Source organism: Vulpes vulpes, chromosome 12 (assembly GCF_048418805.1).
Source record: "Vulpes vulpes isolate BD-2025 chromosome 12, VulVul3, whole genome shotgun sequence".
Classification (NCBI taxonomy): Eukaryota; Metazoa; Chordata; class Mammalia; order Carnivora; family Canidae; genus Vulpes; species Vulpes vulpes.
Genome location: NC_132791.1, coordinates 174,609,988 through 174,635,207, shown reverse-complemented (window position 1 = coordinate 174,635,207; position 25,220 = coordinate 174,609,988). Strand labels below are relative to the sequence as shown.

The 25,220-nt window shown below is 41.3% G+C and overlaps 1 protein-coding gene across 3 annotated transcripts in view; it reads left to right on the top strand.

Moving 5' to 3' along the window:
* The window catches only part of WWOX (WW domain containing oxidoreductase), a 954,836-nt gene that overhangs the window by 25,115 nt on the left and 904,501 nt on the right, over nucleotides 1-25,220 (top strand). For all 3 annotated transcript variants that reach the window (XM_072731475.1, XM_072731473.1, XM_072731474.1), the window contains exon 5: nucleotides 21,826-21,932. In XM_072731475.1, the coding sequence (XP_072587576.1) occupies nucleotides 21,826-21,932 (107 nt within the window). The remainder of the gene's footprint in view (nucleotides 1-21,825; nucleotides 21,933-25,220) is intronic.

The window sequence follows — 25,220 nt, the reverse complement described above, 5'->3', positions numbered from 1 at the left end:
CTCCTGGCATGGAGGGAGGCTCACCCAATGTGACAATTCAGGAATAGTTCTTTACCCAGCAGAGTGTGAACAAGTACAAGACGGTGTTCGAAGTGTGCAACATGACTTTTAATGTTTGGTTTGGAGCATGATGTTAGCCAGCTCCACCAGATGGTGGTTGACCAGATGTAGAGGAAGATTCCTTTCTGAGAAGGGTAGGCTTTTAGCTTCCTTCAAGAAGTAGTGTTTGAGTTTCTTGTAGAAGCATAACAGAGACACACAGTAGGGAGATTTGGATATTTCAGCTATGCTGTCACTCAAGAGTTATTATCCCACTCAAGGAAACTTTGTTAATTGTGTTCAGATATTGGAAGCCAGCTCTGTTGAGTTCTGTTTATTTGATCACTGGGGAGTCTTTGGTTCTGTAAACGGAGACTTCTTTCTTCCAGTGAGGACATTGGTCTGAATCAGGCTTCCTTGTTGCTAGATGTTTCAGTTATCAATAAGCTAAATGAATAATTAGACCAAAAGTATTACTTAAAAAAAAAAAGCATTTCTGTTAAAACTGTCCCAAAAAGATAATCCAAGGGAAAATGAGATTTGTGGGCATGTCTGTCTTATTCCTTTCTACTTTATGTAAATTCTTTTAGAAGTTGAACATATAAGCAATATGTGCATTTATGTGACTACTGAGATCTGTAGAATAGAGAATTCACCTGTGTAACTGGAATTTGTTCAGCATGCAAATGTGGGTGGATGATTGTTTTATATACGCCTGGTATTGAATGATGGGTAGCTGTGATAACTGTATATAAAATTATATTAAAGTCCAAGAGGTGCTTTTATGAGGCAGGCTGGAAATGGCATCCGATTTTCTTATGGCTTTTTCATGTCCATTTTGATGAATCTATTTATTACTTCTATAATGAGTAGTACACATGGTTGGTTAGCCAAGTTATTGAACTTTATCAACCTTGGCTGAAATTCACAATGCGTGCCAAACTTGTTGTAACATGTAAGAAATTACGTCTGGGCTAAAAGGTTCAATAATGATTACTCTTATAATGGAATCTTTTACAAAGCATGGGATTTCATGATATGCCTATGCTTTTTAAAAATTATAGTGATACAGTGAAACAAAGAATAACATTATAGCTGAGAAAAAAGTATTCTCTTATGGTATAGATTCAAATTTATAATAGGCTTATTGGACTCCCAGGACACAGAGGATCTTGTTTCCTGACGTGTACTTTGGTGTTCACCCCTCACATGTCCCTCCTTTTAGACCTTATGAGGACTAGTCTCAATCATGTGACTTGTGAATGCTCTTGGGTCTAGGGGACAAAGCCGATTGATGTGCTGTTATATCACATCTGTTTATTAAGTTCTAAACTGTTTTTGAAATGTGTAGCCACATTCTTCTTAAATTACAGAGACTTGAGGAACATAGATCTTTTTACTCCAAAAACAGAAGTCTGAGCTCAGATTGGTCTGTTAGCCCCTAAAGAAGTGTTGAGGTTTGAAGGGCCCAGCACATTGCATACTTTCTCCTTCCCAAGTTCTGAAGGTATAGAGAAATAGGGCAAACAATAAGGCAAACGGAAGACTAAAGTATCACCTTAATGACTGGTCCAGTAGATGCTGAAGAATATGGTTTATATGTGTGGGCCAGTGGGCTTTCTAATCCTAAACACTAGAATGAGATGGGGTGATGGGTCAGTACTGGATGCCGTCAGAGCTTCTGTGAGGGCAGGGCCCACCTCTGCAGCAGGGCAGGGTGTGTGATATCTATAAATGAGGAAGGCAGTGCTGGGTGGGTCCAGTTCTCATGCTTCCTAACCACACGAGGTACATTGCCTTCCATGGACAGGCGTAAGTGATGGCAAGACGGAGAGGCCTGGGGTGTTAACACAAATGGAAGTCCCTTCATCCAGAAAGGCATATCTGAAATGGGAATGCTACTTCCCTCACTTTCCCTCCAACAATAAAAAAACTAAGATGGTTAAAATTATTAAACCTTAGATTAGACTCCAACATTGATGTGTGTCCAGAATCCACAGTCTGATTTTCTTTTAGATTTTGAGCCCTCTGTCTTTTCTTGGTTAACTAGACATAGTGTTCTTTCTTTTTTTAAACCTCTGTTACTTTCCAAATTGCTAACTCTGGGTACTTGGACTATATACTTAACCCCCGAGTCTGTTTTTTGTTTCCTCATGTGCAAAGTGGGCACCATGATGCTGGCTTCTCAGAGTTGGAGAATCCAGTGAGATGAAATGAAAGTATCCAGTGTGACATGATGTCTGTAATCTTGTGTTGCTCACCATGAGTTGTCTTATCTATTGTTTAGTTTCTGGGATTAAGTCTCACATTTATTTTTAAAAAAGATTTTATCATGAATAATTTCATATGTATGCCAACATAGAGAAATTAAGTTTTTCTTAAAAGAGGTAAAAAGGATCTGGTTTAAGATGTTCACTTGAATGAAAGAGAATGTAACAGAACAGAGAGAGTGAAGCAGGCCTGTTTTTCCCCATATCCATTTCAACCTTTTCTAGAATGTGTGAGCCTCACAAGCAACACAGGGGGACATGAAAAGCAGGCAAGGGGGCACAGGGCTGGCTCATTCAAGGGAAGTGGGAATTCTTTTGAACGAATCAGCTTTCTAAATGACTGAAGGGACGGAAGCTGTCCAGAAGATGGTTTCTTGGATGGCCATTTGAGTGGCTGGCTCCGCCATCTTCAGGAGAGCCAATGGTTGCACTGTAGAAAAATTGCAAAGTTGCACAGCAGCACCACTCCCTCTGATGATACTGCAGGAGCCAACCCAGTTTTGCTGACAGCACAGTATGCCTTTTAATTATTCTGTCTTCGATGAAATATTTCTTTTAAATTTTATTAAATTTACTTCTCATATTAAGAACCATGCTATTATACTTGCTAACGGATGTTTAAAACATGCAGCTAATTTGTTTTATTCTTTATAATGCTTAATTAGAACTCAGTTTAGCAGTAAAGATGTGTATGATATGGTTAGCCCAAAATAGGGATATGAAAACAAAAGGGAAGAGGAAGATGAGAGACTGAATCTGGTACTTACCTTTCAATGGGTTCCTGGTGTAAATTCCTTAGGGGTGTTCGTCTTCCCATCTTGCAATGTGGTGGGAACAAGGAAAAAAATAAGAATACATGTCTCTGGATTTAATTGACCTTTCCCCAGAAATAAAGATATGGTGAGAATCCATATCTCTAGATTGAGTTTTTTTTCAAAATTGTTTATTTTTTTTTCCTGTACAATAATAAAACACATTCGGGGAGAGCCCACTCTGAGATGCCAGCAGGCGTCTGCCTAACTTCAGTAGTAATCACCCAACTGCCATAGACTGTAATCAAGCTTGCGAAAACCACGTGCTCCACGCTGCGGGAGAGCAAGAGTAAAGTGGTTAATGTACCACTCCACTGATGTGAAAGGGAGCACATGTTGAAAACGGGTCTTCCGAACAGCAATCATCATTTGGCATCTCTATTACATACAGCTGCTCCGAGAAGTTTCTACCGTGTGTTTCTTGCAACCCTTAATGTTTGCAAAAAGAAAGGCTCTGCTGTAGACAACCTGTTTATACCTGTGGTTGGATGAAACTTCCATGGTGTGTTGCAAAGAAAGGTACACAGTCCCAGTGATCAGACCACATCTAGAATATCGTGTTCACTTCTGGTCGGAGCACAGACAAACTAAGGGCTCACAAAGTCATCAAAGCTTGTTGCAAGAGCACCTATTAGTTAATGGGTGGAGGGAAATGTCTATGTAAGTTAGTTCTTGCGATAGCTATCCAGGAGAGAGAGAAACCTGGCTTGATACTTCCAGGGACAGAACTGGAACCAATGGACAGTATTCTGCAAGGAAGCAGCATTCCTTGGGGCTTTTCCGTTGATTCATTTTATGAAAACTACTAAGTTTTCTGTATTGCAAATGTTTTAATAGTTCTTTTCTTTTCTTTCTTTTTTTTTTTTTAATTTTAGCTTGGGTTCCCCCAAAAAGCAGAACCTGAGACAGGGTTTATCTATAGATGATTAGGGATGTGATTTTGGAGAGCATGATGAAGGATGAGAGGATTAAACAAGGAAGGAGGGAGAGGCAGTGAAAGGGTGTGTTATAAGTTGAGCAATGCTCTCGGCAAAGCATTCAGTTCCATGGAACAGTCAGAGGAGCCTTATAAAATGCATCTTGGAACTGTCTGCTTACAGAATGAAGGGGGAAAGCATTTGTCCCATTGGCTCCCACCCCCATCAGACAAGGGTACCTCTGCAGGTATTAATACCTTAGCATTGCGGGGTTGCACATGGATGAATCCCAAGCTGGTTTCTACCGGCCCCCATACCACAGTGTCAGGGAAACCCAACACTGCAGCCCGGGTGGGTCTGTCCAGCCGCCTGATGTGAGCTGGTGGTTGTCACAGGGGCTGGAGTCATGTTGGACTGGGATACTTAGGAGAGTCAGGAAGGGTCCCAGTACAGTCCCCCCTTGCACTATTACTGGATCTCTCCTGCTCTGATAAGCACTGCCCTACCACATGGTCCCCCAAAGGCTAGCAGGCTCTCTGTTAGGGATATTGATCAGGCCCACATTGTGATGCCTTCTCTGTTGTCTTAGTTTGCTAAGGCTGCCATAACAAAGTGCCACAAACTGGGTGGCTTCAGTAGCAGCCTGAGTTCCTTGTTTCCAGGTTCTGGAGGCTGGAAGTGTAAGGTCTAGGTGTGAGCAGGGCCTTGTTCCCCCTGAAACTTGTAGGGGAGGATCCTTCCTCGCCTCTTCTGGCTTCTAGCTGCCTGGGGGTGGTTCTTGGCCCTGGCAGCACAATTCCAGTGTCTTTTTCCTGCTCCCCTGGCATGTTCCTTGTATCCCTTCACATCTCCACTCTGTGCATGTCTGTTTCCCTGTCCAAGTTCCCCTTCTTACAGGGGCACCAGTCATATTGGACTAGCACCCACACTAATGATCAAATTTTGACTTGATTACCTTCTGGAAAGGGCCCTTTTCCAAATAAGGTCACATTCTGAGATTCTGGGGGTTAGGACTTCAATGTACATTTCTTGGAATGACACACAGTTCAACCCCTTAAGAACCGTGCTATAAAAGAGGCATCTAGTATTGATGCTGCCCAGTGCATAGCAGACCTTCAACAACAATTCCTTTAACAGTTACTTACCGAGTGCCTACTGTGTACCCATCTCTGTTCTAGGGTCTGGGGATACTGCTGTGAGCACAGTATACAACCTGCTTTGGAGCCCCTGCCCCCATGGAGTTTGCTTTCTTATGGTGACTGATTTTCAGAAGTAGTTGCTCTTTTGTCTTGTTTTTATCACCCACTAGGAACTAACTGGGGGATGCTTGCTTTCCAGTGACAGAACAGGCTGCCTGGGGCAGATGAGTTTCGGCCACAAAGGTGTGTAAGGCCAGGCAGCTGCTTATTGAGCATGCTGCAGAGGCAATTTTAGGTCCTAATAATTAAGGTCCTTTCCTGATGCTGGGGGACAAGAGGATGATTGCACAGATGGACTTGTTCTGGGACTCTTTCTGTTTGGTCAAGTACATGATACTCTTTCTGTTTACCCTTCAGAGGAACAAACAAAATGTTTTCATAGCTTTCTTCTTAAAAAAAAAAAAAAAAGTTAAATTCTAGGCCTCTGTACTCCTTTGAGAATGTCCTGGAACCTCTGGCCCCTTCCCACAGGGGAAAAATAAATATATTTGTAGCTGGGCACTTGTGTGCGATTTTGAGGGGGAAGAAATGAACACTGAATTAAGAAATCCTGATACTTTTAAGGAACTAGAGTCATTAGTAGCAGTTAAATAGAAACTTGCTTTGGAGAGTCCTTTTATTCATTAAAAAAGTCATCGAATCGAATAGAACTAAAAATATGCCTAGAGATGTTTTTGTTCTTTTTATGGTAATGGTAACTTTTTTCTTTTCTTTCTTTTTTGTATTAGTTACTTTTCTGATAGAAATTTATCAGCGTGTAATTAACAAAGAATTATTGACTTCAGAATTATCCTGTGCTAAACAATGGAAATTTCCTAAGTAACTGTCAGGTAATGAAAAAAATTTCAGTTACTGACAGGCTGTCATAGTTGAATCTAAAACCTAGGGGCAAAATACATATATTCTATGTAGTTTCCATTTCTAGAGACTGGATTTCTAAATTCTTCCTTATAAAATTTTAAATTTCTTTTTTTTTGAAAGATGGGACCCCCTAATTACTGATTTTTCTTTTAAAATAATCTCTTCATAGATTTGATTTTCACAATTATTAAAATTCCTCTTTTGTGGTCAGTAGGTATAATTAATTTAAGGAAACCAGAAAGATTTGGCATTAGAATTAGCAGACTATCTAAGACCTGACATTTAGTGTCTTATTCATGGAAGTTACGTGGCAAACATTTATGGAATTACATTCAGGCGTTGCAATACTTCCAACAGCTTTTAAAAGTGTCACAGTTACTGCTTCTGTGGATATAGAAATTACTCAAATATTATGTGACGAAAAACTAATGTTAGTTTACTTAAAACAAAACTGTGTGGCAGTGTGTTATAGCCACAGGAGTTCCTCCGCCAAGTGTTAAGTAAATGCAATGAAAACATTTGTATAAACACTCTCATGCTGAAAACAACTAGGAATGCCAGGTACCCCGTAGTAGCTGGATGTTCGAAGACACCTGGGTTGTCAGTCTCATGACTGTATTCATGGTGCCTTGGTGATTACTCACCTGGCACACTGGAAGAACACAGTTTTTGCCTGTTTGTTCCATGTAGAACCTTGAAGTCACAATTTAAATGAATCCTTTGATATATACAATATTGTGCTACTTTCTCCAGAAAGACGGAATCAATACTGTTGACTATAATGGAGGTTTGCATTTTTCTAATTTCTTATTTAGGCTGATCTGAGCAAAGATGTTCAAATTTCCATTTATTTTAAACAAGATGGAGTTCTTGCTACGCAGAAGGAATATTTTTAGCTTGGTAATTTACTTAGAAACTGCCTTATTCAATATTTGATGTTAAATTTGAACTAAAACACATAGCATCATATGACATGGTTCTTACATTAACATTTTGTTGGATTGGAAACAGAATCAACACATTAGTCATCTTAATTCATTTAAGTTGGCTTTCCCCAGAATTCTGGAATCCAAAAACAACACATTTGTCAATTTTACACACAAAGGGAGCGGCAGGATGTAGTTTATAGTTAAATATCCAACACTGCAGTGAAAAGCCAATGCAGTTATAGTAAGTCAAATTTGAATGAAATTCAGAGTGAAGCAGTATAATAAGATTTCGATGCAAATTGAATACTTAAAAATTTTTTATTTTTTTATATTTGTCTTAATGAGATACTCTTTAACAGATACTTTCAGAGAATCTCGTAAACTATCTAAAATTACATTTTCTGTGATTGTTATCCACATGGGTTCTAGAAAATTTATAGGTTGAGGTTGCCTTCATGTCCTTCCATTCTTTGTTCTCATTTGGCTTAGATTTGAAAGTGCATTGTCTCTTCCAGGGGTCAGCAAACTATGTTGCATGGATCAAATCCAGCCCTCTTTGCCTATTTTTGTAAATACAGTTTTATTGGAACACAGTGATGCCCACTCGTATACATATTGTCTATGGTTGTTTTCATGTTATTTTAATATAGCAGAATTGAGTAGTGGTGACTTACGACTCTATGGTCTGCAAAGTCAAAAATATTGGCTATCGTACGCTTCACAGAAAAAGTTTGCAAACCACAGGTTTATTCTATTAACACATATTTCTCATATAAGGATTCTAATGACAAAATCTAAGAGTTGTTAAGCAAACAAAGCTCATCTCTCCTAAAACCTTTGTATGTGTTTTCTCATTTAATAAGGAGAGCATTATAAAGAATTCTATTTCCTATCTTTGCCTTGGTTGCCAGGAAGCTCAGAGCTAACATCTGAATGTTCACTTAAGTAACCAGCTTACTCTACATTCCTGCTAGATCAGCTTTTTTTTTCCTTTCTTTCTTAATATGGACATAAACATTCACTTAAAAAAAAACAACCTTTTGAAGTGGAAGTTTCACATAATAAAGCTCATACATTTTAATTTACATGTGGCTTTTGACAAATATGTACACTTTGGTAACCTACCACTAGTTAAGATATAGAACATTTACACCTCCACAGAAATGTTCCTTTTGCTTCTTTACCCCAGGCAATTTGTTATTCCCCCCACCCCCATGCCCCTTGTTCCTGGCAACCACTGATTTTCATGTTATTTTAAGTTTCTCTGCTGTATGCGGGTGTTTATAATCTACTGTTCTAAATGCTTTTTTTAATAAAGAATTTGGGGTACCAGTGATTAATTGTTGAATAGATACTACAGAGGCCAGGAATCATTTATCCTATTTAGTCTCCTGTACAGATTACTAGGTTTTTATAGGGAAATTTGAGATATAAAACATATGGAGGGCACTTTAGCTAATGTTGTATTAATGATAGGCCTAATGTATTTAAGAGCTTGCAACTTGCCAAGAACTCTGCATAGCTATCTCATTTGATATTACTGCAACCCTCAAGGAGTACTTCTTAATATTCCCCTTTTACAGATGAAGAAACTGAGTCTCATAGTAGTTAAGTATATTAGTTTCCTGGGGTTGCTATACCACAGACTAGGGCTTAAACCACAGAAATTTATTGCCTTACAGTTCTGGAGGTTAGGAGTCCAAATTCAAGGTGTCAGGAGAGTTTTCTCTTTCTGCGGGCTGTGAGTGAAGGGTCTGTTCCAGGGCTCTCCTGGCTTGTATATTGTCCTCTTCATGCTCACATGATGTTCTCCCTGTATGCGTGCTGAGTCCAAAGTTTTAGGGCCCATCCCAATGATCTCACTTTAACTTGATTACCTCTGCAAAAACCCCATGTCCAAATAAGGTCACACTCTGAGATCCTGAGGCTTAGAACTTCAACATGTAAATTTTGAGGTGAGGGGGACAATATTCAACCCAGAATATTCAGCATCCTTCTCAAGGCTTAAATGGTTACAAGAAAGTGGCAGAGGCAGGATCCTAACTCCAGTCTGTCTAACCCCAAGGAATAACCAGGACAGGATGGTGATAGGGAGAGGAGGCATGCAAATTGAAATTCTTGGTGAGGGGGGAATCAGTGTTCAGAGGGAGTGTGGACTCACTTTGCCAGGGAGGAAGCTGCAGGGGGCTTTAGAGAAGGTATCAGGCCCTAGGATCCAGTCTTTTTTTTTGATCCAATCTTAAGCCTTCCACTTAACTAGCTGTTTGACCTTGGCTTTTCTGAGCCTCAATTTTCTTATCTGCACAGTAGGAATGGTAGCATCAGGCAGCGATATTGAGGGTTAAAGTAGTGTGTACCTGTGAAGCTCTAGACAGCATGTGTTGTTAGAGAAGGTGAGTTCTGGGCCTTCAAAAGACCAGAGTTTCTTAACCTTGAACAAGAATCTGAGCATCCTGAAGGGCTCATTAGAACACAGATCACTGAGCCCAACACCTGCCCAGCTCTTTGCTTCAGCAGCTGTGGGGTGGGCCCGAGAGTGTGGATTTCTGAGTTCCCAGGTGATAGTGCTGCTGGTCAGGGTCCCCTTCTTTGAGGAGCAAGGATTTAGATATCTCTTTTGTTTGTAGATATGTTTTTCAATTTTCTCAAGGGAAACCCCAAAGAGAAGTTAGGTTTCTGATAGAAGTCTCATCTGTTCCACCCCACTTACTCACCTCATTTAGGGATCTCATAAATTCTTCCATCTTATTCCCAGTGGTTGAGGTCAGAAGGCTTAGGATTTATTGCCTTTTCTCCTTTTAGAACAACCTGATCTAGTTATTAGTCCATCCTGGTTGCTGTAACAAAATATCACAGGCTAGGAATTAATTGACAGAAATGTATTTCTCCTGATTCTGGAGGCTGGAAGTCTGAGATCAAGGTGTTGGCAGAGTTGGTTTGTCCTGAGGGCTCTCTGCTTGCCTTACAGATGCCTCCTCCTTGCTCTGTCCTCACATGGTCCGTGTGCACACATCTCTGTAAGAGCCCTGGTCCTATTCGATTAGAGCCCCACCCTTCTGACCTCATTTAACCGCAACCACTTCCTTACTGACCCCTGTCTCCAATATGGTCACATCAGGCCTTAGGGCTCAAAATAGGAATTTTAAGTGGACACTGTTCAGTCCATAACAACTGACAAATCTCCTGATCTTTTTTTTCTCCAAGAAATTCTTTGATTTCGTATTTCCTTTATCTGTCTCAAATCCCGGAAGAAACTCTAGTACACCTTGTCTTAATAGATCCCCTAAACTGTTATATGCTTGAGGGGCAGCTTGAATGTTTGAGCCAAATAAAAAGTCTAGTTGCACATGCTTCCTCCAGCTATCTATCCTAGGAAGGCAGATCTCTGTTGGAGTCTTTCATGGCTGCTGCCCAGTTGCATAGGCTCCCACTCATGGGAACCCAGACCCCTCTGGGCACTCAATTTGCACAGAAGCTCTGTCCAAGTCAGAGTCCTCTGTTAGAGCCTGCATGTCTTAACTCAGAGCATTCTCTCTCCTTTTTTGAAATGAAGTTAAGCCTAATCCCTAATCGTGCATGTTACCTATGTGGGGGCTCCTACTGGGACCCTCTTGGCCCAGAGGCAGCAGTGGCAAGAGGGGAGCCAAACATGCACTTACAGCTGGCTGCATCTCCAGGAGTCAGGCAAAATCAGCCTGAGCTGGAAGGCGCCCTGCGCATCTCTGACATTCACGCCAAGCAGGTGCTTGATCACAGCTGATGGTTAGATTACACATTTACTGAGAGGTATAGATTTTAAAATTGGTGTGTTTTACCAATCCCTCATCATGATATCCAAAACAGAGTGCTATCAAGCTAAAAACTAAAAAAAAAAAAAACCTTCCCCTCTCCCCCTTGTGAGACTGATTTTTTTTGAAGCAGATTTCAGCTTAAGAAGTGGCAGAGAAATGGAAAGTTTCTTTTACAAGTTGTGTGTCCCTTGGGGATCCAGGTACTGTAATCACCCGAGTGTGTTATCGGAAAGGTAAGTGTGAAACTAGTAATGATTGCTTGTGCTTTGCCGTGTGCAGCCTGGCTTGTGCAAGAAAGTGAAGAGTTTTGTACTTCCTCTTCCGAAAGTCCAATGTTGCCCCTGCTTTCCATGCAGGACGGCTGTGGACTGTTTGACTATTGCAGGAGGACTCACTAGAAGCAACTGGTTTAAAGAAAAATGTTTTTTTTTTCTCAAGTTGAAATGGAATAGTATCAGCATGTGTGTTTTCAAAAAGCAAAGAAACAGCACAAATACACTCACAGCCAAGCCCCTGTTAGATTGTGTAAAAAATAGAAAAGCACTTATATTAATGGTTAGGGATGGGCTGGGTAACATAGATCACCTGAGGTGCTTTTTCCTGAATGACTACAAGGTAAGGGTTATCCTGTCATTAGGTGTGTTTTTGCATTAAATTCAGCTTACTCTAAGGTGCTGTACACTGTGTCTCCTTATTTTTCCTTTTGAGCAAATTTTAATAATTGCTCCCTAACCCATCACAGTAAACGTCCAGCTCCTGGTTTTGTTTCCGCATGAGAAGGAATTGGAGGTGTCTGACTCTAGGGCAGGCTGTGGTGGACCCAAAGAGCAGAGTTAGCAGGCCTGTCTCCCGCTGCAGCTAGCTTTGACAATGGAGCCTCAGTCATACTTCCGAGTAGTTGCATCTTAAAAAGTTATAGGCAGTGGAGAATGAAAGTCAATTTGGACACTTCTAAAGTGAGCCTCAAAAAAGTGCTGAATTTTCCCAGCGTGGTGTTCCGAGCACCTCCACATGACTTTGGGAGCATAAAGACTTTAATCTTTTCAAAGAGGCAAAGTAATATGCCAGTCTTTAGAAGGTGAGTGCCAAGGTCAATCTGAAATTAAAAAAATAAAAAAAAAGAGTGGGAGCTTGAATTTGGAAGCTGGTTATATGGCTCACACTGAAGATGCAGGCCGGAGCAGGCTTTTCATTCTGGAAGTTCTCAATGAAATGGTGAAGGTTTTTTTTTTTTTCTTGTTTTCATTTCTTTCTTTTTTTCTTTTTTTTCAAACAATTCCTTCCTCACCACTTCTTAATTGACAGGAGTGGAAAATGCCTTGGGAGATAGGCTGGTCCTGGCCCCATTGGTTGCTGAGAAAGTAAAAGAAAGGGGTCTTTTTCTGGACAAGTGCGGTGCAAGACCCCAGCGGCCTCCCTTGTTTGCTCTGCATCATAAAGAAGCCTGTCTTGAGCAGACTGCACAGTGACGGAGGAAAGGAAATCCTGGCCCAGCTGTGAAAACAATGAGCTGCTCAGTAACATAATACGGTGTGCTTGCAGATTCAGGGTTGGGTTCTCTCCTCTTGAAGTGGCTATAAATTAATCCATCAAAGTGAAAAAAGGCCAAACTTCAGGGTAGACCTTTCCACTTGCGAATAGCAGAGACACTTTGGTTCTGTTAGCAATGCTGCTGTGCGTGTGGAATTAAAGAGGTACACCAGGGGATTGAGTGTGTGTTTGTATGTGTGTGTGATTTGTTATAAAAAAAAAAAAAAAAGTATTGCCTTCCAAAGAGCATGCACTTGGGCCGGAAAGCACATGTCCTGGTTTTGAGATTCTAGAGCTGTCATGTTCTTTCCTATATTAGTGCCAGCAAGTGAAAGAAGCTATATCTCCTCGAGAACCTTGGAAAAGACATAGTGGTTAATATGTCCCTTAAGCTGGATTTTTTTTTTTCTTTTAGTGGAAAGCCTTTTTTTTTCTTTTTTGTTCTATTTCATCCTATTTTATTTGTCTTCCTAGGTATCTGGCCTGTGTTTATAAATGTACCAGTATGCTTTGTTAAAGAAAAATCCAGTGTGGCATCACCTTCTTCTTGAATCAGTGGGGACATCTTTGTCTTTGGCCTTCATAAAGACCGTTCTCTAAACTTTGGCACTGCAGCCTTTCAGAAACGAAAGAAAAACCTTGAACGTACCTTGTAATGGCTAGGGTGTTAAGACCGTCCCTTGTAAAAGGGCTTACTGGTTGAAAGCGTAGAGGCAGGGTTCAATTAAGTCCGTACTTGTATGTTGTTGACCTTGGAGAATGTGAAGAGAAACGTTATTTCTGCGGATTAGTTATCCCGCCCGGTAGGCCTTCCACAGAGAAGTGTTTGTGAAAGCAAAGGATGGTGTTAATTCTGAGCCCTGTGATGAAATATTAAATAAGAGAGAAGGTAATTTGATAATGCATCACAGTTTGGGGACAGATTCCATTAAGTAAGTACGTTTATGTAATCAAGTAGCTGAAGAGGCCTCAGTCCTTTGCCTTGACAAGATGACAGAAAAGAAATGGGCGTTGTTGGTAGACTGTCGGCACTGAAGCCCGTGGCGTGGGGACCATCTCTTTTTCAGAAGGACGACAGCTCAATAAGGTTTGGCTTAAGTCATACACAGACCAAAAAATGTTAACACATATCATAAGAGACAGTATATGTCAGAACAAGGTATAGCCAGCAGACACTTGGGCAGGTGAGTGATGTTCCCAGTTGGGTTTTTCCTGCCTTCAAGGGGAGTTTGTGCCTTTGAACTCACCTGCCCTGGACTCAGCCCACCACATCTCCCGTTTTGCCCTTTGATCTTATGAGTGCCAGAACCTCTTGGCCTGTTGGTTTCTTCGTGATGCAATGGTGACAGTGACAAGTTGCAGCAGTGCCATGAAGAGCATCTCAGAATTACATAATGTATTTCCTGGAACCCCTGGCATGGCGCCCAGTACGTAGTGGTGCTCCCACGTCCTCCTCCCCTTCTTTCTTGGGTTCTTCTCTAAAAACCAGAAAGCTCAGAAAATACGGTAGGCATATTCTCTTTCCTTCCTCACTTGCCTTGATCTTTCTGTGTTAAAATTTGTAAAGGCCTATAAATGATCAGTTTGATACATTGTCATTCACATGTAGTGTCTTACAGGTGTAATACATGCTTGTGTTAAAAATAGAAATAGCATCCATGTGGGCAAATACAAATGAGTTTCTCAGCTCCTGACCCATAGCTCACGTGCCCAGGTGGTCAGTGTTAGTGCATAGATGGACACACATGCATGCCGTTCTGCACTTTGATTTTTTTTTTTTTGTCTTCATAGTATAACAGGAGATGTTTTCTTGTCTCTCCATCTCATTTCACCTGGTTCTCTCTGACTACAGCACAGTACTTTGTTCTGTGCATGCCATGTGATTTATTTAACATGATTGATGGGACATTGAGATGGGTTCCTATTTGGCTGTTGGAAGTAATGCTTGTCAAATATCCCTCTTGAATATCCACTCATGTGGGCAAGTGTATTTGTAGGACACATTTCTGGATATGGAATAACTGGGTGAAAGGGCGTGTCCATGTACACTTTGATCGAGATAGCCCAATTGCCCCAAACATGTTGAGTCATTTTGCATCCCACTCCCCTGCTCCCTGCACCATTCATATACCTGGTTGCCTGGTTCCCCCCACACCCTGACGTGCATGGATCCTGTTCAGTTTAATTGCCCTTACAAAGTCTATCTTCACTAGGGCTGCCTAGGACCATGTTCATTGTAATATCTTTGGACACTTTTCTCCCTCTGTGGGAATTGGATGATTGTCACTGGCAGGTCAGATGAGACGTCATTTAGCCAGCCCAGTGGCAGCACAAGTAGGCTGCCTGTGGTCAGTCTTGCCTCTCGTCAGTCCCCGTCAGTCACTTGGAACTTATTCTATGGTTTTAGAAAAGTTCTGGGCTCAGCATTATACTGCCCTGAACACTTAAATGCAGCCTGGAGATATATCAAAAAGATACCCCATGTGAACCGGCCATTTCCTGCTTCCGTATCCCCATCTCTCGAATTGGTGTCTTTCCGTGGTAAATATTTATATTCGAGGCCTATTTATGTTATGAAGGGTATTTAGGAACCCCTGTGTGGGACTTGTTGCCAGCTGTGTATAACACACATTTAAAAACAGGACTAGTTATGACTTATATTCCTCTGGAGAGGCCTGTATAGTCTTGTAATTTATTGAGAGCTGGCAATTGCAGTTAAGGTAGAGAGAGTATGATTTCTGACTTTGGAACTCACAACTTTGCAATTAAAATGGTGTGAAGGGTAACATGATTTTAAGCAGTTCAGGTAGCCATAGAAACAGTGGTGTGGGTCATTTGGTCCCTGTACCTGTGGCTTCAGCCTTGCAGCAGTGGTCAGTGCGTCTCCTAGAACTTCATCCAAGATCCCCTCCCCTCAGAGGGTTTGATTTCAGAGTCAGGGTCACCGTAACTTGATCACCGTTACTTCATTTACGTGAATCAGATGGGTTTGGGAAGTATGGTCCTTGTGCTTACAGGGACGACACGGAGGTGCTGAAAGCAGTGGTTTGGTAATGTGAAAACTACTGTGTTTGAATTTGAATTTTCCTCAAATGTAATTCAGGATGAAAGACAGTAGGCTTCTCTCGTTCTGCACCTGGGCAAGGGGAGTTGGTTGGTGCTGGGATATTCTGCAACTTGTTGATTTGTTCAAGATTGCTTAGTGGTGTGTTGGGGGGTGGGGATCACCATCTTTCTGGCCTTTTAATTGTGTGCAGTTACAAGTAACATTTGTCTCCAGTGTTTCTCAATTATAAATTAATAATAACAACCCATTAGAAATTATGGGTATTGTAAGCCCCAACTCCTTTGGGCATCTTAATAAAAATGATAATTAAAACCATAATTTACAGTAAATGGGGACACTGCCCAAGTAAATCCACAATATGGAGAAAATTAAAAAACTTAAACCAGAAGGAGCCTTCCTAGCACCAGGGAAAGAACTGGCCTTGTTCCTAGCTCCTACTTGACTGGGAGCTTTGTCAGTATTGGTGGGGACTGGGGTTCCATCTGATGTCCGTTGTGCCTGAGGAATCTGTGATTCTGTGCCTCACCACCTGTATGTCCTGCCAGTGAGTCTCACTGGGTGTGGTCACCTGCTCCGTCTGCCCCCTCCACCACCACACACAATCCCGGTCCTCCTCTATAGTCACTGCCTGGGTTAGTCACCCAGTGGCCAGCCTCTTGCATGGCCTGGCTGGCATCTTTGGAGACGTGGGGTGCCCCCTCAGACTTAGACTCAGGCTGTCTTCAGGCTTTGGAGATGTTTGCTTCCCAAATCATTTTCTCATTTTTCTCTTAGCTGTTCAGCCTCAGAGGGTACCTCATGCCCTCCTGGCTGGTCACAGGGCTTTAGTGTCTCAAGCTCACCCACCTTCTGCATGACCACCTGAGATATCTTAAATGGATAGAATCATAATTAAAATACTGATGCTAATTGTTATTACTCATAGGGCCACTCCCTGCCCCTCACCAGGGTCCCCTACTTTCTGCTTGCTGGACAGGCTTTCATCTCCCATCTAGTTCCCTATTCTTCCTTCACATGAGGCCCTCACCAGTCCATGATCTTGTCTTGCCATGCACCCGTCCTTTCTTTTTTACGTCCTCTGGTCCCAGCATAGTTCTCACCCAGAGTTTCCGCTACCTCTCAGTGGCATTTGGGGAATACTAAGAAGGTGGGTCATGAAACTTGTACCACATATTCAATTCCTGCAGGTTCCTGAGTTGTCACCATGCATTTCCTGCTGCCAGGTCTTCAAGAGGGTGGCTGGTGTCCTGATCTTCTCATGCTTGACAGAGTGGGACTTGATAGGGTTCAAGTCAAATCTTGAGTAGTCAGCATGGAACATTCTTTGAGGTGTGACCATTTGGGTGTGGAAACTCTAATTGAGGCAGTTTTGTGGCAAGGTTTGGGCATTATCTCTAGCATGGATTTTTTTTTTATTGGCGTTCGATTTGCCAACATATAGCATATAATACCCAGTGCTCAGCAGAGAAGGACACACTATATGAATTTTTTTTTAAAGATTTTATTCATTTGAGTGAGAATGAGCATGGGCTGGGGGAGGGGCATAGGGAGAGGGAAAGGGAGAAGCAGACTCCCCGCTGAGCAGGGAGCCCAACATGGGGCTGCATCCTAGGACCCCAGGATCATGACCTGGGCCAAAGGCAGATGCTTGACCCACTGAGCCACTCAGGTACCCCTCTAACATGAATCTTACTTGTATAATGTGCGTCTGAGCATCAGATGCCTATAGTGGTCTGGCAGGTGAAGTCAGTGGTGTGGGTGGTGACCATGGCCAACAGGAGGGTACAGACCCCATCTCAAGCTTGTGATGGGTAAGGGGATGGGGGCCCAGTGTGGTCCAGTCGTAGGCTTTTTCAGAGATGTTGGAATTGGCCCTCAGATGCTTAATCTTCTGGGTTTTTTAATGCTGGTAACTAATTCACATTAGGAAAGAAGGGAGGAAGAGAGGGTGGGAAGTAGAAGAGGGAAGGAAAGAAAGGAGAGGAGAGGAGAGGAGAGGAGAGGAGAGGAGCGAGGGAAACAATGTTGGAGCTAAACAAAACAGGCCATGGGTTTGACTTGTCCTGTGATCACCAGTTTGTAACCCCCATTCTAGAGAACGAAAACGAGTGTGAGAAAAGTGGATATTTAATAATTTTTTTTGGGGGGGATATGTTTTCCCTTTTACAAACTTTAATGTTTGTATGCAAAGCTTGAAACCCTATACAGCAAGATATTAAACCTTCATGGTCACTTAATCTTCCTGATTGGATGAGATGTAACAAGTGCTAGAAAGCGGATGCTGCCTGTTGTTTTAAAATGTCGTCTTTTATTTTCTTTATATTATTTGCTTTAAATATTCTTCTGAACACACTTGCCACCTCCATGCAGTTAAGCCAGTTCAATTTAAACATTGTCATAAAGTTAATTTTTTATAAGATGAATCAGGTTATTAAATTTAGTAAACCATTGCCTTCATTATTTTGCACAAACTTTGGCACTGTGCAAAATTGGCTCAGCGCTACTACTTTTAGCTAATTAAACTGGTCATCAGCTGCAGTATTAGGAGCATGAGGGATGCTATTCTCAAGAGCTTTTCCCAGACTTTAGCAGTAGGTAGCATTATTAAACTTTTCTTTCTCTTTCTTTCTTCCTCTCTTTCTCTCTCTCTCCCTTTTTTCATAGAACTCTACACTCTAGAGATATGGTTTATTATAGGAGTGTTATTGTCCTTTCTTGTTAAACCTTCATCTTTTGAAATATCCATGCTTTTGTTTCGGCTCCAAGGGCACTTGTAAAGGATAAGAAAATGGAGCTGTCTCTTGCAGCTTTTAAAAGGAGACCAGCAATGTGTAACGCATTGCTCAGATAAGGAGCCAGAGGGTAATTTTACACGACTCCGGTAAATGGCTGGACGGTAACCACAGGCAGGTATTCTGTGAAATAGAGAGGGTGCAGACTTGTGGCTGCAACCTGTTGCTGTCATCACATCAGGTGTGTTCCTTTTCGTAATAAAAAGTCCTTTGCCGTAGGTCATTTTGCCAACTGAGATAGCGTGACTTAAACAGGTTTGTTTGGGAAAATAAATTTTGATAGGAAATGGGCGTGCTCTTTCCCCATAGATTTCTAGGTAGTGTCATTTAAAATCACAGTGAACCCTGTTTTTGCAGGATTTTAAAATTTATTCGTTGTAAAAAAAAATGAAGTCAGAGGACCATCAATATTGTTTGAAACAACTTGTATTGTTTGTAATAGTCGAGAATTGTAGCCTGTTAGCAACCTGTAAGAACCATTTGTTCCTTTGGCAGATATGTCTTGCATCCTCCTGGGTGTGAGTCCCATGGGATACAGGGATCAAAAAGGGACAGATTCCAAGGAGTTTATAGTTAAACAGATAAATCCAATAAATAGAGCCCTGGGGTTGACCTGACCCTGGGTCATTTTGATGTCCTCTCAGTCCCTCAAAAAGACTGACGAATGACCAAGCTTTGTGTCCACCATCTTTCCCGACTTTATTATTTTTTTTTCTTTTTATACTCTCTGATGAAAATGTGATGAAAAATATTCCTGATAATTGCTCCAACCTGGACATTTCACAGGGATGCAGAGTCCATGATTTCAACAAGATCTTCTGGGTGTGTAAAGTCCTAGGAGTGCAGGTGAAGTCATTTTTGGCCACTTCCTGTTCCCTCCATATGGCTGTCAGCATTTCATTAGTCTGATGGATGTAGCATATCAGTCAGCAAGATTTCGTCCTATGCATGCCCCTATCCAGTTTTGGAACAGCTGGGCTACAAAACCTGGTGTTTTACTTCTTTCTCTTTCTTCAAATGATGTAGGTGCCTTTTGCCACTAGTGGTAAGTGGTAAAATTGGCATCATGGATCAAAATTACTAAATTTCAGATTATTGTCTTCTTATCTCAGTGGTTCTAAGTTATGGCTTCAACGAACAGCTTTCACTAGATATACCAAGGATGTTGCAAACAGATGTAGATGTTAAATATTTCAGATTTGAAATCCTTTGGGCACCATGTTATTAGCATCAGATTCAGGTATAGGATATTGTGCTTAGATAATGGTAAGTGAATATCTTGGGATGTAGAACTTAGCATAGCCTGAAAAATAACTCAAGTTATCCCAACAGTGGAGTTCACGTGTGTTCTGGAGACAGTAGTCACACAAATGGAATAGTGGGTCTTGTAGCTAATTTCGCTTAAGTTCTGGTTGATGTTAAAGCCAGTTAGCTCTTGGGTTGCTGCTGGGAGCAGGTCGAGGAGAAAATGTTAATTTTTCGGTCATAATGACTGGGCTGTATTTAATAGGTCATACAAATCAGAGAGGAGACCCAGGCTTTATACCAAAGATTTTGGAAAGAATGGGAATTAACACTTGTTTTCTACCTACTATTGTTATGTTAGGCTCTTAGTGTAAGTTTACTATCTTACTCCTCATTTTAAGAAATGATCTCTCAGTTTCTGATGGGTTAAAGGCATAGCCCAGAGCTTATAAATAGCCAGAGCAGGGGTCAACATCAGTGTGTCAAACTCCTGAGTCTGAGTTTTCCACTATGCAGTTGTGGCTTCCCCTGAAAGCTAGTTTGTATAAATAGACTGGCCTCCATGAAGATTAGATATATAGAAGATATGAATGAATGAATTTTGCTGGACTCTTTCACATTGCAACCTCAATATGATAATGGAACTCTGATTTTTCATATATATTAACAGTGTCTAGGAAACAATAGTCTGTGGTCATTTGACATGGCATTGGCTGAATTACAATGTAGCTCCCTCTGGTAGAATTGATTCCTTTGTCATTGTGCTGTACTCAGTGTGGTCTTTCCACACAGTTTATAAGACATACCATTTTATGGTTAGAGCAGTGGTGTAGGGATCAGGCTCTGGAATTAGACTTTATAAGAGTTCTAGTTGTTCTACGTCCTTGCCAACATATACTTAATTTTTTTTTTAAATTTTAGCCATCATAGTGTTAGGTATGTAATAGTATTTTATTATTATTCACACTTCCTTAATGACCTTAGAGTTTGAGGCTTATAAAATAGTTGAGTTTGGGGGGGCGCCTGGGTGGCTCAGTTAGTTGGGAGTCTACCTTTGGCTCAGGTCATCATTCCAGGGTCCTGGAATTGAGCCCTGTGTTGGGCTCTCTGCTCAGTGGGGAGTCTGCTTCTCCCTCTCCCTTTGCCCCTACCCCCACTTGTGCTTGCTTGCTCGTTCTCTCTCAAATAAGTAAATAAAATCTAAAAACCAAAATGGTGGAGTTTTTCTTCTTTTTCTATTATGTGGAATAATTTTTGGAAGATAAGTGTTTTAATTTTCTTAAATGTTTGGTAGCTTGTCTATTGAAAACATGGATCCAGAGTTCTCATTTTGAGGCTTTTCTTTATATAGATTTTTTCCTAGGTTATGTGTTACTGTTATCATTTAGATTTTTCCATAAACTTGCCTTTTATGTTACTCTTTGTTACTGTCTCCACCTCCAGATTTCTAGGGTCATTTTCCTCCTGCTTGAAGAGTGTCCTGAATGTTTCCTCTAGTATATGGATATGGCCATAGCTGGTGACATAGCCTCTCAGCTTTTCGTTTGCTTTGTGTTTAAAAAAATGTTTACCTTCACTTTTGAAGAATACTTTTCGCTGGGCATGGAAGCACCAAAGCTGGCTCACCTTTTTTAGCTTTTCCGCTTTTCCAGGTCCCGGATCCTCACTCATAGTGTCCCTCTGATTGATGCTTTCAAGGATGTGTGCATGCACATGTGTGCGTGTGTACGTGCATGTGTGTGTGTATGTGTGTTGTTTTGTCCAGCTCTTCTAACTGTTCTCCATTGGGAGAACGCCAGGCTGCCATTGTTGGATGCAGATAGCACGACACAGAGTACCCCATCCAGAACATATAATAAAAATGTATGTTTGTTTTCTTCTTCAGGTCTGTTTTTTCTTATTAGACTGTGAACTCCTTGAGGGCAGTGACCACGTCTGAGTCTTTATAATCCTTACTCTTTATATTTAGTGCAGGATCTGCTCATATTAAGTGGTTGTTATATGGTGGACTGTGCTGTAGTTCTCCTGTGGTTTATCCTACACCTTGGGAATGGCTGTGTTCCTGGGATCGGTTTTCTCAACCTCAGCAGTGTTGACACTTTGGGGCAGATGGTTCTTTGTTGTGGGGGCTGTCCTGTGCTTTGTAGTATATTTTGTAGCATCCCTGGCCTTTACCCATGAGATGCCAATAGCACCCTGTCCCCGATTGTGACCACTGAAAATGTCTCTGGATATTTGCAACTGTCACCAGGGGACAGATTGCCTCTGGCTGACACTACTACGGTAACGTGCACGGTGCTCAATAAACGACATTCAGCTGAGTCAATGTTTTGCATTTGTGTTTTCTAATGTTGACTTTCTTTTAAACCATAGGGTTTGAAACTGCCAAGTCTTTTGCCCTCCATGGTGCACATGTGATCCTCGCCTGTAGGAATATGACAAGGGCCAATGAAGCTGTGTCACAGATTTTAGGAGAATGGGTAAGCAAGTCCTTGACCCTCCCTTTTTTTTAATTGTCAAATACACACGCTGGGATAAACACATGGAGGTTTTAGTACAGTGCATAAAGTTTATTGCTCTTGGAGTAATGTTTTCTTTATTTTTAAAGTCATATTCACTTTGTTTATTTTATGAATGAAAGGACAAGCAAGACTGTTATTATCCACACGTTTGTTTATGGTTCATTGTCAATGTCATCTGCTTTATTATTCAGAGGTTTGAGAATGTTTACTCATTTGGCTCATTTATTAAGAAAAATAAAATGTGGTTAATGCCTGTGTATGCAGCTAAGACTTTGTTATGCTTATGGTTTTTAAGGTTAGGAGAGGGTGCGCTTTAACCCTGTGTCTGTTTTTTACTTTTCACTTTTCTCTCTCTGTGTGGATTTTCATATTGAACCGTCTGTGCATAAACATTTATTGAGGATTCGCAGTCCTCCCTTGGGCTTACTTTCTAGGTAAGGAGAAACAGACCATAAGGGATAATTCAGTTTAATATTCAGCATACTGCCAGCTTGTTTTAAACACCTGAAACACAGTAAAGCAGAGCGAGGGATGAAGAGTTGGAGCGTGGGCCATTTTGGTTTGGATCCTTAGCAGAGAAGCCTCTGACGTGGTGACATTTGACATGAGACTTGAATTAAGTAAAGGAGGGACATGTGTTGTAAGCGGTGGGAACAGCATGTGCCAAGGCTCAGAAGGAGGAGTGTGCTTGGAGGATTCAGGCTTGGCAGGGGGGCCAGTGTGGCTGGAGCCAGGTGGCAGGGGAGGAGGTGACAGAGGTGCTGTGGGGTGTCACTAGGGCCTTAGAGCCAGTGAGAAATAAGACAGTGGAGAGTTTGAGCCAGAGTAGCACAGGTTGATCACTTTTGTAGCATGATCACTGGGCTTTAGTGTGAAGCATAGACCGTGTTCATTTATTCACTTGTCATTTATTCAGGTTTAGGATGTGTACCCTGTCCTAGGTTCTGGGGGCTACTACACCGTCTCTGTACAGCTTTCAGCCCAGAGTGGAAATCAGATTTAACCAAAGACACATAAACATCAATGCAAATGTGAAACGATGATACTAGGTATTAGGAAGTATGAGTACTCCAAAATGATGAATAAGGCCTCTAGGTGGGGGACATTTGGAGTCTCTGAGAAGAAAGCGACTGAGCTGATCTCAGTATTTCCAGATCTCAGGAAAGACCTGGAAAAGTGGAGAAGGAAAGTGGAGAAGGTCCACTTGGGCAAAGGGAATGGCCTGTGTGTGGCCCTGGGAGGAGGAGGGGGAAGAGAAGGAGGAGATACTTGTGAAGCTGGGAGCAGAACATAAAGGGGGTGGGATGATCCTTCCCAAGGCTGTCTTTGTTTTCTTTTTCTTTTCTTCTCTCTCCTTTTTTTTTTTCTTTTTTAAAAAAGATTTATTTATTTGAAAGAGAGAGAAAGCAGGAGCGGGAGGGGCAGAGCAAGGGATAGAGAATCCAAAGCAGACTCTGCATTGAATACAGAACTCAATGATGCCCAGCTCCTTCTCATGACCCTGAGATCACAATTTGAGCTGAAACAAAAAGTCGAATGCTCAACAGACTACGCCACCCAGGTGCTCCAATTTTTTTTTTTTTTTAAAGATGTCTTGGTTTCCTGAATGCTGTGGAAGATTTCTTGCTATTGGAAGAAATAGACCATGGTTACTTTAGGAGAACATCTGATGTTCTAGGCTGAAAAGTTATCAAAGTTAAGTAAAGGAAGATTTGTTTCTGCTTTATTTACAGTATATTTTAAATGAAATATTTCAAATTCAGTGTATTTCAATTGTTTTGAGTTCTCTGGATCCTTTAGTTTTGAGTTACATTAAAAAAAAATACAGGGCCCATTATTTTCCTGATGATCTGAGCATCTCTAACTCTACAGTTAAGTAATAGTCTATATTAGGTGATATAATCACCTTTAGAGATGTACAGGTGAGCAGATGGTAACATGTGCATATTGTCTGAATCTTCATGCAGCACTGAGAAGGTATCAAATAGTGAAAGTCCCTCTCAGTCCTTTTGGAAGAGAAATATTTGCCATTTCTTGTATATACTGGCAAATATGCACATGCCGTTACAAACTTTGATTTTTTTTCACTTTATACCATTAGGAGATCTTTTATTATCAGTGCATATAGATCCACCTCTTTTTTAACTGCTATGTAATCTCCATTGTGTGCTTGTGCTCTAATTTATCTGAGCAGCTTTCCTTTTGCTGGACTTTTAGATTGTTTGTCCAGTTTTGCTATTCCAAGTGATGCTCTCTTAAAGTTCAGTCTCCTGTATTTTCACCCAAAATTGGGTCTAAACTGTGCTGCAGTGAGCATTCTTCATATGTGCTTCTGTGAGTGACATAGGGCACAATCTTAATAGTGGACTCATTGATTCAAAAGGCATTTGTATTTAAAATTTTGGTTGCAGTTCCCAGTTGTTATCTAGTGGAGTCGTAGTGGTTTCTGTCCCCATTGTCAACGTGGAAGAGTACTATTGTCTAGCAACGGATGGTGTCTAACCTATAACGTTTTGCCATTTGATTTTAAACTGGAAAAAAATGAAATTCAGTGGCCCTAGTGATACTGTAAGAACCGTATTGTATAATGATATGAATATTTTGACCTGCCTTGCAAGGTAATATTAAAGCACCAACGTTTATGCATTTTAAAAATTGTCTTCATGGGACACCTGGGTGGCTCAGTCAGTTAAGCATCTGATTTCAGCTCAGGTCATGATCCCGGGGTGCTGGGATGGAGCACTGAGTCAGGCTCCTTGCTCATCTGGGAGCCTGCTTCTTCTTCTCCCTCTCCTTTTGCCTGCTGTGCCCTCACTCTGTCAAATAAAAAAAATCTTAAAAATAATTATCTTCTTGTGTCTGAGCATAGATATATCTGTGTTTAACCCATTATAACTGTTGATGAAGAGAGGCAGCAAATCCTGGGTGTTCCCTACTTGCCTGTGGGGCCTTGGCAAGAGCCTTCAAATCTGTCTTGTGTCTCAGGTTTCTCACCTCTGAAAAAGAAGGTTGACTGGTATGAGTGTAAAGATCCACCATTTAGTTTTTCTTCCTTGCGTCGTAAGCCATAATTGGGTCTCTGGGCGTCCGTTTCTGATGACAGAATGCATCATTGCCTGCTTTCGTTTTATAATATCAGTAACCTGATGTCGACCGGCAAACAGTGCTGCTCTCAGAGAAAGAGTTACCCCCAAAATATTCACTGTCCGACACATAAGTAAAGGAAATGGGAAGAAAACCAAAACT